Source organism: Astatotilapia calliptera, chromosome 7 (genome assembly GCF_900246225.1).
Source record: "Astatotilapia calliptera chromosome 7, fAstCal1.2, whole genome shotgun sequence".
NCBI classification, from domain to species: Eukaryota; Metazoa; Chordata; class Actinopteri; order Cichliformes; family Cichlidae; genus Astatotilapia; species Astatotilapia calliptera.
The window spans coordinates 4,977,449-4,996,257 of NC_039308.1; the positions used below are offsets into that span (position 1 = coordinate 4,977,449).

General features: G+C 41.7%; 2 protein-coding genes across 2 annotated transcripts; both read left to right on the forward strand.

Annotated features, from left to right (window-relative positions):
* The first annotated feature begins 225 nt into the window (after positions 1–225).
* On the forward strand, positions 226–8,938 carry chmp1a (charged multivesicular body protein 1A). Its single transcript, XM_026172634.1, has 7 exons — positions 226–391; positions 1,728–1,747; positions 1,846–1,923; positions 4,544–4,690; positions 4,837–4,965; positions 5,120–5,313; positions 7,455–8,938. Exons 1-7 carry the CDS (start codon positions 385–387, stop codon positions 7,474–7,476), a joined length of 597 nt encoding a protein of 198 aa, XP_026028419.1. The 5' UTR covers positions 226–384; the 3' UTR covers positions 7,477–8,938.
* A 7,618-nt stretch (positions 8,939–16,556) lies between these two features.
* Positions 16,557–18,809, forward strand: slc10a3 (solute carrier family 10 member 3). The gene has a single exon (XM_026172635.1). It carries the CDS (start codon positions 17,066–17,068, stop codon positions 18,479–18,481), a length of 1,416 nt encoding a protein of 471 aa, XP_026028420.1. The 5' UTR covers positions 16,557–17,065; the 3' UTR covers positions 18,482–18,809.

Sequence of the window (18,809 nt, forward strand, 5' to 3'; positions counted from 1 at the left end):
GGTCAGTGTTAATATATTTTTATGTATATTATATAAAAATATATAAAATATATAATATGAAGATCTTCAGGTACAAGAACTGAAGTGAAAATGAGTGAAAAAGCAGAAAAGAAATGTAGAGAAACGAAGTGTGGCTAAAAACCTTTGCTCTATGCTATGCAGTTTGCTGTATCTAGTTATGATAATAGGTGGCAGCATTTCACTTGAGGCAAGATGCCACCTTCGAAGAATGGGCGAGGAAGGAGAAGAAGAAGAAGAATTCGAATCACGTGACTACTGTTGAACCAGGAAGATCCACGGTGTTACCAAAACAACTCAGGACTACCTTGTAGAGGCGCTACAAATAACTTCTTAGTCGTCTCCTGGTATCATCTTCACTTGGACATGGATGGTATGTCGTGTGTTAACTTCTGAATTGTCTGTCTGAGTAGCCTTTGGTTCTTTATTTTAGCCAAAGCGACAGACTACGTTAGATAGCTAAAATTAGCGCTTTAGCTTGGGTGTGTGGTTAGCCGGGTTAGCTGTCTGACCTGTTTTTTGTTGGGGTTTTTTCCGTTTATCACATTTGACGTCCACTGAGTTTACGGACTCATTATTAAATGGGTTTTATTGGGCTGTGCCAGAGTCTTTTCTTAGCAGTGACTTCTACAGTAGGAATGTGATACAGCAGCCAGAATTTGATTGGAACAACTTTGACACACGGAGACACATTTCATCGTTCTCCCCCGGTCCTGTTAGATACAAGTCATCGCTATAAAAGTTTAAAAAAACAAAAACAAAAGAGCTTCCTCTTGCCTGCTTAAACGCTCAAGATGTGTTTCTTTAACTTATATTTATGCATGTACCTGTTCTTACAGATATAAATATAACTCAGACATTTGGTTCAGTTGGCTTGATTTGGGAAAAAATGAACTTAAAATAAATATATAAATGTATTTCCGGTATCTACAACCGTCCGCTGTTTTCTACATTATCATTGTTGTTAAAGTAGACTTGTTATACTTGATACTTACTATACTTACTATGATTTATTATGTGACATCGGTTAAATAAAACTGCAGGCTGTTCTCGATGACATCATACAGATCCAAAGGTCGGGAAAAAAAAACCTGCCTGAATTTGAGTGTTTAATTAAAGCAATATGAAGCCTGAGCTTTTGGTTCATAGTGTGTAGCTGGACATATACTTACACTTATTTAAAACTTTGATCTTGTTTAATGTGAACTTTTGATAATTTATATAATATATGATAAGCACAATACCTATTGTGGTGCTAAGCCAGAGACAGAAACTGCCCAACGTGATCGTTCTAAATAGCTCACTGAATTCGAGTGCGTACTTTAACACAATGCCAGTTTGTGAAATTTCTTCTCTCTTAGATATTCCACGATCTGCTTGAAGTGGTATTTTTGTAAAATTGGAGTTTAGGAATCACAACCACTCAGTGGCAGACCACATAAATAATGGGTTTGCAGAGGGCTGTGGCCCATTGATGTAAAAGTCGTCAACGCTCTGCTAACTAAATAACTATCTCCAGTGTCCCTCTGGCATTAACATTAGCACATAAACTGTTTTGGGAACTGCATGGTATGGGGTTCAATGGCAAGCAGCTCCTGTAGATGTAATGTGTAGTAAGGTGCCCAGCACGTTTGTCCATATAGTCTATGTGACAGTTATGTTATATACACTCCAAATGTCTGACTCTGTCTCTCACCATCTCTTCACAGAAACACTCTTTCAGTTAAAGGTATGTTCCAGTGAAAATCTTAAACCTATATCAGACAACAGATAACTTAAAGTGGGATATTTATTAATGTATTCACATTTTTTCTCTGTGGATCACAGTTCACTTCCAAGCAGCTGGAGAGGCTGGCCAAGAAGGCAGAGAAGGATTCTGAAAAAGAGCAGGCAAAGGTCAAGAAGGTAAGCAGGCCAATTAGCTGGGGTGACGTAAGGGCCAAACGGTCCCACAGTACACTGTATACATCTTTCTTGCTCCACACATGTCATCATTCTAATACAGACAAAATGAAATGTCTGTATGTCTGCTCTTTACTTTTATTGGCATCCGTTTACTAGTTCTAAGTCATCATAAGGTGCTTTATTGTATTGTAAAGTAAACCCTGTACAGTATTAGAGGGAGAACCCCAGCAGTCAGATTATTGCCTGTGAGCACCACTTGGTAAGGGTGGTGATGAAGAACTCCCTTTCAATAGCAAGTGACTTCCAGCAGACAACAATGTCAGTGTAAGTGGAAATTTGGATAGCACAGACAAAACAAACAGGAGCCTGTTTTAATGTTAGATTTGAAGTACAATAATCGGAAACACCATCTCTTCGTCATCAGCTCTAAGTTTAGCAGATGTGAGCAATGTAAAACATCCAGTCTGTTATCATCAACATTAAGGGAGCCTATCTGCATTTTTCTGCTTTCTTTTTTTGACATGATATGAGGTAATGCTTGTGACGTAATGCTTTGTGCTTTGTGATCTGTGCAGTTGTGCAGTAGCGTCTGCTAATAAGCTTTGGGTGTGGCTGTGTGTTGTAGTAAATGGAAGATGATGAGTCAGTGAGTAGAAAGACTACTCCATGGAGGAGATTTTTTTTTAAAATTTATTTTAACTGGACATCATTAGCACTTAACAAAAATGCAAATGATCCAGAAAATACTCACCAAGCTCTTTTTAGCAACCTGTGTACAGCGGCCTATTCATGCAGCAAATATCCAGCGACTTTTCATGCAATAAATAAAAATCTTCTGGTAAAGAATCAGCGCTTTAGTTAGTGTTTGCATCAAATGTGTGAGTTAAGAACTATGTGATCACTCACTTTTAGTGTCAGATGAACTGATTTGTGTGTTTCTAAACTCGTTACTCTCCTAGATTTTTACCACAATGTTTGTGAGAACTTACTCAAAATCAATGAATTTAATATCAATTTCTGCACAAGTGAAATCCTCACTAATTACTGAAGACAGAGACCAAGTTATTTGCTGCCATTTCCAGTGGTTCAATTTAAGTGAAACTGCTTTGATTGATGGGTGACCCAGCAAAAGTAACTGTAGTTCGTAGCCTTTTGCTCAGGTGGTAAAACAGCTGGCAGACAGTGATGACAGGGTCCAATAAAAAGTATGAAAGTATAAAAAGCTTTGTTTTTTTTTTGTTTTTTGTTTTTTTTTTACCTTTTTGAAATATTTATTAGTAATTTTATTTTGTGACTCAGTATTGAGGCCATTATTATTAAAGCAATAACTGAAAATGTGAAGTGAGTTTAACTATAGACCTAAAGACAAGACTCAAGGGAAAAAAATAAAAAGTAAACATATTGTAGGTTCTTCTGATTATTAGTCAATGTAAATACATGCAGTTAATAAATATAAATACAAATGATATTGAACTGAATAAAATAACATTCAACACTTACTAACTACTACTAACTACCTGACCTAATGAGTACTTTTTACTCCCTAACAACACCCCTAATCTAATAACAATCCAACAAAAAGAAACCTCCGACTCAGTCAAGAAAACTCAGTGAAATTAAACTGAAACTGGAAAAAACAGAAACACAATCTTACAATTCAGTGATCGTGGTGTAGTTATGCTGATCATTTTACCAGTCTGCTGACACGTGGAGTGGCACACATGAACCAGCAGGTGGCAGTACAACACTAGCTCAGCTAGTTTTAGGTATTGGGCAGGTCTGTCCCAATTAGAATGTATGTTTGCCGTAGAGAATACAGAAGTGCTATTCAAACGCATTCTCGAGCAACGGGGTTCTGACATGACAAAGCTTTTATTATCTGAAACGTCAGAAATATTTCACTGTTCAGTCATGACAGGTTTCCCTCCTGCTTTGCTTTGTTGAAAAGCTGACATGCATTTGAAATGAGGAAAGATGGAAGTTTGCTCTTTGATGCTGCTGCTGTTTCCTGTTACCACTGCTGAAAGAAATATGATTATTGCCAACTTCATGCAATCTGTTCTGCTGTAAATTATTTGTGTTTTAAATGAGGTGGATCACGTGTAAGGTTGGGTCACTCTAATCACAACAGAGATGGTTGCTGTTTATTATACATTTCATAATTATACAACCAGGATCACAGTAACATCATAAACATTTGGACTTTTAACAGACATTGGTGTGAATTGAGCACATTCCAAAGAAAAACAAATGCTAATTTATTGAGTTGTTAGTTATGGTGTATGAGGAAGAACACAGGAATACACAGTAAAGATGCAAGGTTATTGCTGATTATGTCTTTGATATTATTGAACCTGCAGCGTCTATGCTGTGCTAACACTGAGCCAAACTTGCAAAGCTAAGTATATTTTTAGTAAACAATTGTTTAGTTACATTTATGGCTGTAATTCCTGTAATTGTTCTAGTTCATTTGTCGCTTGTATGTGGAGTGTCTACAGTAAAATTTACCTAGTGATGTTCTGTGTATCAGTCCTAGGATGTATCCACCCTGTCTGTGCACATAAACAAAGGATTATTCTGAAGCTGAAAAGTGTTAACAGCATCTTTGTCTCATCAACAGGCTTTGCAACAGAAAAATGTGGAATGTGCCAGAGTTTACGCGGAGAATGCCATCAGGAAAAAGAACGAAGGCCTTAACTGGCTGCGCATGGCGTCTCGAGTCGATGCCGTGGCCTCTAAAGTCCAGACCGCTGTTACCATGAAAGGCGTAAGTTAGTGTTCAGTCAGCTCAACAGTTTGAATCAAAGACATATTTTTCTATGTTGAAATGAAAGATTCTAAATCAACTATTTTCATATCACAAAGTGTGTATGAGACGTATGTTACAAATGCCTTTTCTTTACTTTCCAACAGGTGACCAAAAGCATGGGTCAGGTCACCAAGGCGCTGGACAAAGCTCTGAACTCCATGGATCTCCAGAAGGTCTCTGCAGTCATGGATAAGTTTGAAAGCCAAGTCCAGAACCTCGATGTCCACACCTCAGTGAGTGCCTTCACTCTTTGTTTGTAGAGCACTTTTTCATGCTTTTTAAAATTCCACAGTAGCGCTAGAGGATGTAATAAGTCAAACCCAGCTTTGCACTCTCTGACCTCACATTCCCTTTGTTCTCTCCTCACCTCTTTTTTTTGTGCACCAGGTCATGGAGGATTCCATGAGCTCAGCAATGACGCTGACCACGCCTCAGGAGCAGGTGGATGACCTGATCCACCAAATAGCAGAACAGAACGGCCTGGAGGTGATGGACCAGCTCAACCAGCTGCCTGCCGGGGCTACCTCAGTGGGCGCAGAGAGCTCACGGAGCCAGGATAAGGAGGACCAGCTGTCTCGACGGTAGGAACCAGATTCTATAAGTTAAACATGTCCCCAGTAGCTATGGCTCTATGTACAAACCTCAAACAATTATCTGTTTAAATACCAAAAAACACCACAGCAATGACTGCTTATTAAATGTAAACAACACACACGGTGCAAATATCTTTTTGCAGTATTTCCTCTGCACTGTGATAGCACCATTTTAGCTCTTTTTATATTCTGTGACAAAATGGTGTCAGTCATCTGCAGACAGGTAGCTGGCCTGCCAGTTTCTCCTAACCCATGCATCCTCCCATTAACCCACACACCTGATGCGTCTGGAACAAATCGTAGCATTATACAACAAATTAGAACCATATTTGTGCAGGAGCTGGGTATGGAGCTGTGCAACACCTGTTTGAGTCTGGCGTAAATTAAAAAAAGACATTACATGTGTCTTATTTCAGCCCCTGCAGCTGTGTTATAACTTCTGATAAGAAGAAACTTCAAAGTGTCCTCCGCGTTTCCCTTACTCACTGAATCCTCCCCCTCCTCACCTGGTTTTCATACTCTGGCAAAAACTTAATAAGTTACACACAATCCCGCGCTTCTGTGTTTACAACAGAGCACGAGATCAGGAAATCAGATTACTCCACAAGTCCCTGCCCCCACACTGAACACTGCTGTTGCGGTTGCAAAGTCATGAGGGAACAAGAAAGGCACAGTATGTTCAGTTCAGATATGACTCATCAGAATAATCAAATCAACTTTTGAAAGAAAATGGAATTCTGCTTTAAAGCTTCCAAGTGTAGAAAATTGTTGTCTCCTTGTTTTTAGTACTAGTTAGTTACTTAGTCATTACTGTAGGTCTGCAGATGGGCGATAATGTGGGCTGAAAAGTAAAAAAACAAGCAGATTTTTCTATTAAATGAACCAAAAGTGACCAGTAGTTGAACAGAGCAAGCAATTCAACATCGCTTCAACCTTTTAGATTGCATCTTTTTCTTTTTGTATAGGAGTTAACTGTATCTCCCAGCCCAGTAAACGCTGCATAAAATAATTTGTTGACTTGAGTTTAAATGATTTCTCTGCGTGCTGTTGTGGCAGTCCTTGTATCTGACATCAAGTTATTCCGAGACAGCATGATTAGGACACAACAGGAATAGTTTCACACACCAGCCAGGCATTAAGTAGGTGTTATAAACATATAAAGGTGTTGCTGTCGTCCTGTGAGCGACAGGTTTCTGGCAGGAAAACGTGCAGCCAGGATGAAACACTGTTTGTGCATCTTGTTAGTGAGAGTTGATTTAATGTTTGATTGTGGTATCATCCAAGTAATTGTTTCTGGAAAAAAAATTGTCTTTTACAAGTGCTAACGCTCATTTTATCAGCTTTAACACAACGTTAGGTTTGATTTTCTAAGAAAAAATCATAAATTTCCAGAATTTAAGGTCAATTTTAAAGAAAATGTTTTCTGATGTTAGAAAACTTTGTCACACCACTTCATAAACAAGGAACCGCACACGAACATAACAATGAGAAGATGAAACTGTAATAATAAAAACACAATCTTTATCATTTCTTTACAAGTGTGTAACTTCTCATGTTTTATTCCTGGTCAATATTTATTTTGTATGCAACCATTATTTTAACCACTTATCCAGTTCTGCATTGCCCACCAGCCCATCACATTGCACGCACAGCCATTCACTTTAATATTCAGGATCCTGTGACCTGAACATCATCATCTCCACACAGAGAGGCCTCAACTGACGGGTCAATTCACACCCAGAACCTTCCTCCATGCTGTACTGTGCAAATCATAAAAGCACACCTGGCGGTGGTTACACGAGTTACTGCAGGCACCTGTTGGACGCAGCTAATTGTTTCACTCTCTGTTTGTTCACAGCAGAAGTCTCAGAACTTTCTGACTGGATATGATAAAAAGTATGCTGGGAAACGTTTGCCAAGCAGAAATGATATTTAAAGGTGTTACGGTGAAATAATGAGTGACCTGCAATGCACAATGAAAATAATTGTGCATTCCAGCATTACTTATAGTATATCTGTAGGTTTTTCCCTGTCAATGGTGCGAGCGCTGAAACACTGACAGGGAAACATGTTTTTAAGGCTTCTATATGTTACAAAGACCTTTAACTTTCCTCATATTTTTCTTCCAGGTTGGCGGCTCTACGGAACTAAAAGCTGCTGCAGGAGAGGCGACGGGGCTGCGTGGAAACAGACAACTTCAAAGATGGCGGCAACGAGAGCTGTGTGTGTTTCTATTGAACTGTTCCTACTGGGAGGACTTAATGAGCCTATTGATTTACCAACCTTCCCCCGTCTGCTCTATAAATAAGTACACACAAACACACAGCAGAAGAAGCAGCACCTGAGAAGGCACGGGCGTCTCTCTCTGGCTCACCTTCCCTTTTCGATCCATCTTCCTCTGTTATTCCCCGCTGGAATCTCATTTTACCTTCACCCTTCCTCCTTCCCCTTTTCATCCCCTTTGTCGAATCACGGGCTTTCAGGTTGAAGATTTATAAAAAAAACAAAAACACCTTTTACAAAATGATGAGTTTTAAAGAGTAGTTGTATTGATTATATGGGGGTTGGGTGGGGGTCAGAAAGGGTTTAAATTCTTTGGAAGTGATAGGAAAGGAAATATCAGTTGACAATAGACTTTGGAAACACTACCCCACTGAACTCCTTCCTTTGTCAGATTTTCCAATCTTCATTTGTGTAACACTGCAAACAACAAAGGACAATCTTTGTTTCAGGGTGATATTTTCCTATTTTATTTTTATTCAGGATTTATTTTGGATTGTTTCTCATGCCTGTATTCAGACTTTTTTTGCTTTGAACGCCTTATTTGGAATGCAGATGCTTGCATAGGTGCTTCTCCGCCAGTGCCTGATGGACAGTCTGTTGTTTAGAAGGCGAGAGAGGAATTTTCCGTTGCTCTTCCTGCCAGCAGAGCCTGAGATTCTTTTGTCCTGTTCCAGCCAACTTCTACGCTGTCTGTGAACAGCAGGGCCTCAGGTTTACATTTATTATCTGCGTCTCTGTAGCCAGATCTCTTTTGTGGTTTGTAAGGCTGAGCTTTTGATTTTTAGTGGCATTGAGATATTTTCGTACGCTTCTGTATTTCAAAATAACACGATCGTCCCCCATCTGTCTCCGTTCCACCCTGAATGGTTTCAGGAGAGTAGTCACATCAGATGTGCAGGCATGTGATGAACTCCTAATTTGCCTTGCAAACCACACATTTGCTTTTTGGTTACGCAGGAAATGAACTGGAGGAGGGTTTAGATTAGGAGCTGTTTTAAAATAAAATGTACAACAGCGTCAGAATGTGTTAACAAGATATCAGGAGACTGCTTCCCATTTTTTGTTTTGAACGCTCGTAGCTCAGCGTTGACTTGTTGAGGGCTTTGGCTTGTTTTGGTGTTTCCTTCTTTGAGTGTAGACATCACGCGGGCGAACTGGAAGAAGCAAGACCTCCACCTATAACAGAGAAGCTTCACCCTCGGTATAATGTTTTCAGTTTCTTCTCCATTTTAACAGGAGGGTTTATTTATACTCTGGTTCCTCATACTCTGCAGCACTTTTGTTTTGTATATTTATCTTGTGAAAATAAAGTCATACCCTATTACGCCGACCCATGCTTGTTGTTTGTGGTTTGTGGTGATGCGTTAGCATGAAGGTCAGAGGTTTCTTTCCACTGCACAAACTTTACTCATCTGCCTGCTTATCGAGGGACATACTTTGAACCTCAAAGTTGATTGTGAAAATGTTTATCATTCTGTGTCAGCGCACCAAACTGCAAAATTGGGAACTGTAGTGATGAGGGCATGACGTCAGCATTACTCAAGTCTTCTCTTCCAAACGCAGCCACTGATAAAGGTTTGCTGCGTGCCGACGTGTAAAAACCAACAGTGAAACGGCAGCTATGTCCCTCTTTTATGTGGTGTCTGCGGTTTAAAAAAATAAAGAAGATATGTTTTCATATATTTATTTTTAACTTAAAGAAAATTATTCCAAAATCATGAGCATGCCTAGTCTGTAATGAAGCAAAAATACTGAATTTCTAGTGAGATGTGTGAAAACCTTTTCACAAGGCACTGAGGATTTAAGGAGCTTGGAAAGAAAAGCGACTGGACTTGTTTAAGTTTCTGGAGGACGTTTCACCTGTCATCTGAGAAGCTTTTTAAGTTCTAGGATCAAATTGATCAAATACAATCCTAGGTATTTAAACACAAGTGGGAGTTGTCCCGTTTGAGGGTTGTTGACCTATTATTGATCGTGAGCCAAGGTGTGAAAAGGGGTGTTGGTCATTAGCAGCAGAGGTTTCGTGTGAAACCATTGTGAGATTTTGCCTCACCCTGTGACCTATAAAGCTCAACTGAGGCAAGTTGTGAGTGGGCGTTAAGGCCTCTGGGAAGGGATCTTAAAACGGGATTATAGATGGCAGACCGTTTATGTTGTAAGCCCCGCCCTCTGTTCAAAGATGGTCGTTCACAATGTACATAGATGGCTTCTTTCATTCCTCTTTCAAACATTTGTCTTCTTGGTCCAAAATGTGAGCATTGGCATCCTTGAAAGAGTGACCTTTGACCTTTAGGTGCAGATGTACAGCTGTTGTTGGCTCTGCAGTACACTGGGATGTTGTGCTTGGTGAAGAATCACCTGAGTTTCTCTGATAAACCTACATAAAGGATGACAGTGTTGTTTTGTTTGAATTCAATTCAATTTTATTTATATAGCACCAAATCACAACAAAAGTCGCCTCAAGGCGCTTCATAGGTACAGAGAAAAACCCAACAATCATATGACCCCCTCTGAGCAAGCACTTTGGTGACAGTGGGAAGGAAAAACTCCCTTTTAACAGGAAGAAACCTCTGGCCGAACCAGGCTCAGGGAGGGGCGGGGCCATCTGCTGTGACCGGTTGGGGTGAGAGAAGGAAAACAGGATAAAGACATGCTGTGGAAGAGAGACAGAGGTTAATAACAGATATGATTAAATGCAGAGAGGTCTATTAACACATTATGATTCTCCCTGGTTGGTGTCTGATCTTCTGTACAGTGATGAAAGCCCAGTTAGGATAACTACGTGTTTTAAGAGCTTTCTTTACATGTGCGTGTTCCTTTTCTTTCTCTTTCGGGAACACTTTCTTCCCGGTCAAACAGTAGGTACTGGGCTGTGTGTGTGGGCTCCTGATAAACTTCAGTGTTGAGGTTTCATTCTCCTCACTGCACACAGCACAGTCCAGAAATTTCAAACTATTACCTTTTGTATCCTCCCTGGTTAAAGTTTCTACTTCTTGGGTTTGGATTTTGACCCAGGTGTCATTCATGTATCTGTGACAGTAGCTGGGTGCTGTCACTTTGAAAGATTCAAGAGCCTTACTTTCCATTTCCTCCATGTAAAGGTTGGCTACAATATGCAACACCGGGAGGCCCGTGGCACATACATGTTTTTGTCTGTATAAGACCCTTAAAATATATGGTGTTAAGGCAGAGGTCCGACAGTGTGCAAATGGGATCGGGAGTAAAGCTGGTTCTGTTTTCCAAGCAGCTGTTTTGCTGTAGTCGTTTTCTGACAGTCTCCACTGCTTTTCTTTGCAAACTCCTGAGATTACCATGACCTGGATGACTGAGAACCTACACAGTCACACTGAGGCTTTCTTCTTTTGAAGTCGCCATTCATGATGTTCAAAGATGCACTCGAGTGGGATCTCAGTCCTCGATTTGATGTATCCATTTTTCTTGTATCCCACCTCTGCCCTCACGGTTTCCTTTGATACCATTGGCTTTATGCACCAGCTGTCCTGCAACATACTGGCTGCTTTTTCCCAGTTGTTTCTGTCTTTACTTGATTTTCACTTTACTTTAAAAAGTAATTGGTTAGCTTTAGATACCCAAAACTGCTTGGATTTGTTTAGGCAATACAAACAACTTGATTAGTTTTAGGTATTAAAAAGTACTTTTAGGCACTACAAAATACTACAACTATTAAATTAGGTTCAAATAACATGTATGATTATCTAGAGACTGGTGGTGGATCACCTTACCCCGTTGTCCTCTACTTGATAACCATCAAGTAACCTTGCACAGAGAAAAATGATGAGTTTGAAAGGACAGTGTGTGTGCAGCCTAACCACCAAAGGACACCTTAGAAAAGCCAGATTGAAACTTATTAGCCAAAGGACACGTCTACTTCTTTGGATGAAAATCTGATAGCTCACCTCCACCTGACCTCTATGGGTTCTGAATATACAGTGCAGGAGGTGACTCTCTTAGTTCATAACGGTGGGGAGGTACTTAGAATGTCCACCGAAGCTAAAAGGAGAGAAAACTGGGACTAAAACATCACAGAGGAAGGTGACTTCATTCTCTGCTAAGGATGCATTACCCCTCTGTAATAACAGCAAATGGTTACTTGCTGCTAGGAAAATGAATAATGGCTGCATTTCACTTAGACAAAGTGCTGGTATTTTACATACAGAGAAAACCTCTTTCTATCACTATTGCAGGAAACCTCATGTTAAAGTTCATTTTTGTTGTACCTCTCTGCCTGCCGTAGGTCAAAATACTGAATGTAACTTGTACTTCATGCTCAGCATCCAATCATTTCTTCGCACTTTACATGCTTTTTGCATTGAGGTTACCTTAGGAGAACTGTTCTGCTAGCATAAGAACAAGTTCGTGATGTTAATGGGACAGACAGCTTCAGATGTTGATAAACCCACTGACACAAAAGCGTTATTGTTAAAGAGATGAAGTAACAGAGCAGCGCAGTAAAACATCACCTGTAACGGATATGATAACATGTAAATGATATCAGGCTGTAAATTCTGCAGCAACCTCAACACTCGAAGATGCTGTTTTAACTGGGTTAAATGAGAGTTTATAGTCAGACAGCCTTACCCAGGCATTTACCAACCAGAGGTTATCAAATCTGGGCAATGTGAAATCCAATCAAGTACATCTACATGAAGTGCTCTGAGAGTACCTTAAGGATGGGTTCAGTCAAACAGTTGGAGTGTAAAGCACTGTACACTTTGTACTGTACACTCTGTACACTGAGCTACAACGATGGAAAGACAATTACAATTATCTGGTGACAATAAAACAATGTAAAGCCAGTAAATAGAGGATAGGCATGTAGGCACTGCAAGTCAAACTGCATGCCATAGTGTTGGTTGGTGTTTGTGTGTGTTTGTCACAGAAGAAGAATGTACTGTGTTATTATAATACCAATAGCCCAAGCAAGACAAATACAGGCTCAATGTTATAAGAATGTATAAAATTATTATTATATACCTTAAATATAAGAGGAAACAGTAAAACCTTAAACCTAAAATGAACATCCACATTTTTCCAGATGATTTTTTTTAATGTCCTGATATGTAAAGGAAAGAGAGTGTACTTTATGCTTTATACTTTTATACAGTTACCTTGATGTCCAATATTTAGGCCTCTGTGCATTAAAGGCTTGAAAAGCAAAATTAAAGTGCTGTAACTTCTGCTGGCAGTACGTTGCTCGTAGTAGGATTACTGTTGTGTTGCCTGGTGCAAATTTGGCATTTCAGGACAATGCTTTTCGATTAGTCATCATGGCTGCTTGTGATCTAATTTGCAGCACAAGGCAGATCACGACAGTGGCTTTATGAATATTCATACACTGTGCAAATACAGGCGTCTGTGCTCTCTGGGTAAACCGATGAAACCACATCAGGAACAGAAAATGCAATTTCCCTCTGAAGAGTAAAGATGGGTGGCGTTTTTCAATTCCTCTTCCTTTATTTCCTCCTACTCTCCCTGGCTGTCTCCTTCTCTGTGTTTGTGAAATAAAGTAATGAGGTAAGTGATCATACCATGGATAAATAATTCGACAGCTCGGGGGAGCGGCACAAATGCCAGGCAGGAAATGTGCGTGCCTGGCAGCTCTACAACAAACTGGCTGTCACTCCATGAAATGTCAAAGTGTAGGCCACGGTGATCACCCCAGCAGGTTGTCTGGGCGTACGCCGCGTGTTCTGCTGAGGACTCCCCCGCCTTTTCTTTTTTTGGAAGCCTTGACTTAGCCGTGGTGACAGAAGGAGGACGCACAGCTCATGAAAACACAATAGATGATGAGCAAGCCCTCCCAGAAGTGACTTGACCACAGTGAGAGAGATGAGCCTGTGGTGAGAGAGATGAGCCTGCGGTGACATTGCTCACCTTCCACAGGGAAGCAAAACTGGAGGTTATGAATTGAAAATGGCTTTTAAATATGTGAGTGAGTCCCAGCAGAAGCCGGTTACTATAAAAAGACATGCGGGCAGGGTTATGTCGACAGCAGGGATTTCCTCTTTCATGCCAGAGTCCTGCAATGTGCGCCCGTGTCAGGTTTCTGCCGTATGTGTAGGACAAATAAGCACTAACCTGTTTGACAGCAGGTTTGAATGAGCATAATTGATCACTGTCACAATATACTCCTGGAATAAAAGGTGAGGAGGCAGCCTTGAATGAAACTCTGGGTGAAAGTTTAGAATAGAAGAATCGCCCTTTATTGTTAGTTTGGATTAGACCCAAGCCGATCAAAGGTTTACAGTAAACTAAGAGCATTACAGGGGAGTGGGGCACTTCAGCATGACTCCCTTGTTATGAAAAAAATGAGAGAGGCGTTGACGTGTGAAATGTCACTGTTTTGGTCAGTTTTTTTTCTTCCAGCAAACCTCATGGTGAACTGGGCAGCAACTAAACCTTCTGCTCGAATGGCAAACAACAGAATGTATTCCACTTTTCAACAATTTTTTAATTTTAGTGCATTAAAGTATGCAAAAGCATTGTCCCATCTCAACACAGGGGGGATTGTGACACGGACCTCAGCAGCAGACTTCCTACGCCAGGAACCATAATTCAAAGAGAGATAGCAGATTTTCTTCATTATTTGTATCTGCTGTTTGTATCTTTTTAATACATTTTGTGCATATTTGCAATCAAATTAAATGCCTTTAGTAGTCTTTTTGTATCTCTTTCTTTAATGTTTTGTATGTCATTTTGCATCCCTTTGTGGTTGTTATTATAATTCCGCTGTTTTTGACCAGTTTTGGTAATTTTATAATTGTTTAGCAAATTTATCTAGTTATTTTGTGCCTATTTAGTCATTTTGCATCCCTTTGTAGTCCTTTTTTGTATCCATTTTCATTTTGTATTGCTTTGAAGCTGTTTTATGTGTCATGGATATTTTTGGGAGTGTTTTGTCTTTTCTTTGTAGACATTTTGCACCTCATGAGTTGCTTTGTGTCTCTTTGTTTCTTTTTCATGCATTTGTAGATACGTCGCATCTATTTTTTTTGTCACTTTGCTGCACTCTGTTTTTCAACTCTTTGTAGTCCTTTTTTGCCACAAGCCAATTACTTAAAATGCAGAATTGGAGAAGTTTCTTCTTAATAATCGAATCGATTTTAAATATCTTATTGTTGACTTATAAAATCCTAAATAATATGGCCCCCGATTACTTAGCGGATCTCCTCTGTCTGTGTAGCCCTAAGAGAGCTCTAAGATCATCGGGTCAACTGCTCGGCTGAAGACCAGAGGAGACCGTGCCTTTGCCACTGCCGCACCCAAATTATGGAATAATCTTCCTCTTGACATTCGCGCATCAGATTCTATCCAATCTTTTAAATCACGTTTAAAAACGTTCTTGTTTAATCTGGCATTTAAGGCTAATTAGTGTGGTTTTTATCTGGCTCTGCATTTATATTATGTAATTATTTTATATCTGTAATTTAGATTTTATATTCAGATTTTATCTGTATCATCGTTTTACTGGAAAGCACTTTGGTGTACTTAGGTCTTTAAATGTGCTATACAAATAAATTTGATATGATATGACGATAATAAAAGAAGCTTGTACTAAAATTCATTATATTTACTACCTTGATTGCTGAAAAGCATGATTGAGTTCAATAAATGCATCAATAATGTGTGAATTAAATAATATAGTATATTTGTATGATTGCTTCCATCATAAGTTGTTAATATTAATACCTGGATTTCAAGATGTTTTCTTAATTTGATTTGACTGGAGGATCCGGTTGCCTGAATACAGATACCAGCAGGTCAGCTGTTTTGGTCTGAATGCCTCCTTTGCTTGTGTTTAGTGGGTAATCCCTGGCTGCCCCTCCTGTGGATACAAATCACGATGTTCTCTTTCCCATGTGACCGCCCCTGTTTGTCTGAGCAGGGAGAGCTGAAGCCGAAGACCGCTCTGATTGGCTTAATGAAGGACTGCGCTAAGGTAAACACACTCACCCAAACACTAACAGGAAGTGCTGGGATTTTTCTTTACAAAATAAATGCATGTGTTAAATGGGCCGATTACTACAGCAACACCTATTACAAACAACAATTCAATTCAGTTTTCAATTCAGTTTTATTTATATAGCGTAAAATCACAACAACAGTCACCTCAAGGTGCTTTATATTATAACACACCTGTGAACTGGCAGAATTTGGTGAGTATGTTTTATGTTGTTGTGTTATCATTGTTAATTATTCATTTTTCATTTTTTAAGTTGCTGATTAACTAATATTTTCAGATGACAAAGAATTTTAAACATGTAACATAAAGCAATTTAACAGGCACACAAAATTCTGTTTTTCAGTAGGAAAATTTCTCAGCAAGTCTTTCACCCAAAATCAAACTGCTCAACCTGAGCTGTGCCACTGATGTACTGTACTCATTTCTAACCCTATCCATCCTGGTCGCTCCTAATGGAAATCTTATCATTTTTATCTGTTCGTCCCACCATACATCATAGCAGGTTTGACCGTCATCTCGTAAACCTTCCTTTTCACTCTTGCTGCCATCCTTCTGTCACAAATCCCCCCTGATACTTGTCTCCACCTGCCTACACTTTCTTCTTCATGTCTCGTGTGGACTGTGCACTGCTTTGGATGGTTGATACTCAACTATGTTCACTGCCTCTGCTCCTTGCAGCTTCACTGCTACACACCTGTATTCTGTCTTGCATTCATCTACCTCCATTTCTCCTGGCTCTCTTCCACCTGCTCCCTACTCCCACTATGAAGAACAATGTCATCTGCGAACATCATAGTCAGCAGAAATGTCTGCCTGGCCTCCTCTGTCAGTCTGTCGTTAACATTATAAACAAAAAGGGGGTCAGAACAGATCCCTAATACACCCCAACTTAAACAGTAGTGTGTTTATTAGATATAATTCAGATGGATTTTAATTCCAAATTTTTTGCTTTATGTTTACTAAGGGTGAAAGTGAAGTTTTCTTTTTTAGCTTTTATTTTGACATCCCTTGCCCGGAAGTACACCCTGTTCGTGCACGTTCGCTTCACCAAAACATCATCGAGCAGCAAACAAACGGCTGCGAAGCTACGATGTTTTCTGTTTTCACCAACCGGAGAGACAAAAAGGACGGAAGAAAACGGTGCGGGTGTGCCTCAGCGTGACCGACATCTTAGCAGCGAGTAGCCAAAAGGAGACCTGTGCGAGTGTTTTCTTCCCGGGGCTGCCGCCGGAGAGCTGTGCCTCGACAAGGCTGGGCGGGGTGATGTTTAGGTTCCGGTATAAAGGCAGCGACAAAATGGGAACCAGACGAGATGTGAAGCCGGCAGCCCGCGCTGTGCTCTTATCTCGGAGACTAGAATGAGAAGTTGGTCGCCCGGGTGTGAAAGGGCGGCGGTATAACCGTCTGGGGAGGCCACTGGCGGGGGAGAAGCGTGTCGCTGCCGCGTCCCTCCGCCCCTCATCCGCCAGTACCATGAGGACGATCTTTACATTCTGCTGTCTTTTCCTTATTACCGGCGGATCGGACCGGGCGTGGGCCACCGGAAACCTCACTGTCGATGGCAGCAACAGGACCAACGCGACGGCCGACAGCAGCAGCAGGTATATCACAATTGGGGACGGGTCATTGCAGGAGTTCGAGTTCCCTGAATACACCAACGGCGTGATTGTAATCTCCAGCCGATACCGGAGCGCCGCGGCCGCCAGGACCGGCCGCCAGAGCTTAAAGCAGACTGTGAGAGTTCACTCCTTGGAACCAGAGGTGCTCTCGATAATCAACGTGACGGACGGCGGCCACGGAGGACAGGCTCAGAGCTACATCATCAACATCCGCTCTGGGCTGCCGGGCAGGGCTCAGCTGCAGATCCAGCTGCTGGACCTGGACCAGGGCTCGGTGCCGGTTCTGATTGAGGAGAGGACAGATTACTGCATCAAAGTGGAGCCCAGTGAGGATGACCCGGCCACCCGGCTCATCCAGTCGGGTGGTCTGTCCCATTTCTCTGAGAACCCCGTTCTTTTTGCCTTGCTGCCCCTCATCTTTGTCAACAAGTGTGCCTTTGGGTGCAAGGTGGAGGTGGAGGTGCTGCGGGGCCTGCTGAAGAGCCCCATGCCGTTGCTCCTAGGCGCACTGGGTCAGTTCCTGGTGATGCCTTTATATGCCTACTGTGTGTCCCAGTTGGCCTCACTGCCCAAGGCACTCGCTCTGGGGTTGGTCATCACCTGTTCTGCCCCAGGTGGAGGGGGAGGATACCTGTACAGCCTGCTGCTCGGAGGCGACGTCACCCTAGCCATCTCCATGACGCTGGTCTCCACAGTGGTGGCGGCGGCAGCCATGCCTTTGTCGTCAGCCCTGTACGGTTGGCTTCTGGGTGTCCATGCTGCCCTGCACGTGCCCTTTGTGAAGATCTTGGGCACCTTGCTGTTCATCGCTATCCCCATCTCACTGGGCATGCTGGTGAAGCTGCGGCTGCCTGCCCTCACTCGCGTCCTGCTGGCGCTCATCCAACCCTTCAGCTTCGTGCTCATTGTGGGCGGCATCTTCATGGCCTACCAAATGGGAGCGTCCATCCTGGCTAACGTCCAGCCCCAAATCGTGGTCGTTGGGATTACGGTGCCTTTGCTGGGCCTGGTGGTCGGGGCTGTCCTGGCCAAGCTGGCGGGCCTTTCTCCGCCACAGAGGAAGACGGTCAGCATCGAGGTGGGCGTCCAGAACAGCCTGCTGGCTCTCGCGGTCATGCAGCTGTCTTTCCGGCGACTGGAGGCAGACTTTGCGTCGCAGGCGCCCTTCATCGTGGCCCTCAGCAGCACCTCGGAGATGCTGCTCATCGTGCTGGGATACGTCACCCAGCGGAGGCTGTGCGGCTCGGCCGTCCCCAGGAGCGACGCCTGATTGTAGCTGCAGTTTTGCTCTTAACGTTTTTTGAAGAATGAACCGTTTGAATCCTGTGGAAAGCTGGTGTCCCTCTGTCTCAGCCTCAAGACGCCCAACAATCACCAACCCAACATCACTGTTGTTGTACACAGGACAGTGAATGGACTTTTTATGGGACTTTTGTTGTCGTTTTGGTATTTTTTTCATGAAAACCAAAGGCCTTTTACCCCTTTTTGTGTTTATTTTCCAGTACGTACTTTTTCAGATAAGATTATACTGTGAGGTAAATGTAAATATTCTTAAGAAGACAAATCCCTATTAAAAGAAAAGATATTTTTCTACCAGA

Bases quoted from the DNA above. Each gene is read 5' to 3' on its own strand.
- chmp1a (XM_026172634.1), top strand. The intron at 1,748-1,845 runs GTATGTTCCAGT...TGTGGATCACAG, and splicing joins AAACACTCTTTCAGTTAAAG to TTCACTTCCAAGCAGCTGGA. The intron at 4,966-5,119 runs GTGAGTGCCTTC...TTTGTGCACCAG, and splicing joins ACCTCGATGTCCACACCTCA to GTCATGGAGGATTCCATGAG.
- slc10a3 (XM_026172635.1), top strand. From the start codon at position 17,066: ATGAGGACGATCTTTACATTCTGCTGTCTTTTCCTTATTACCGGCGGA.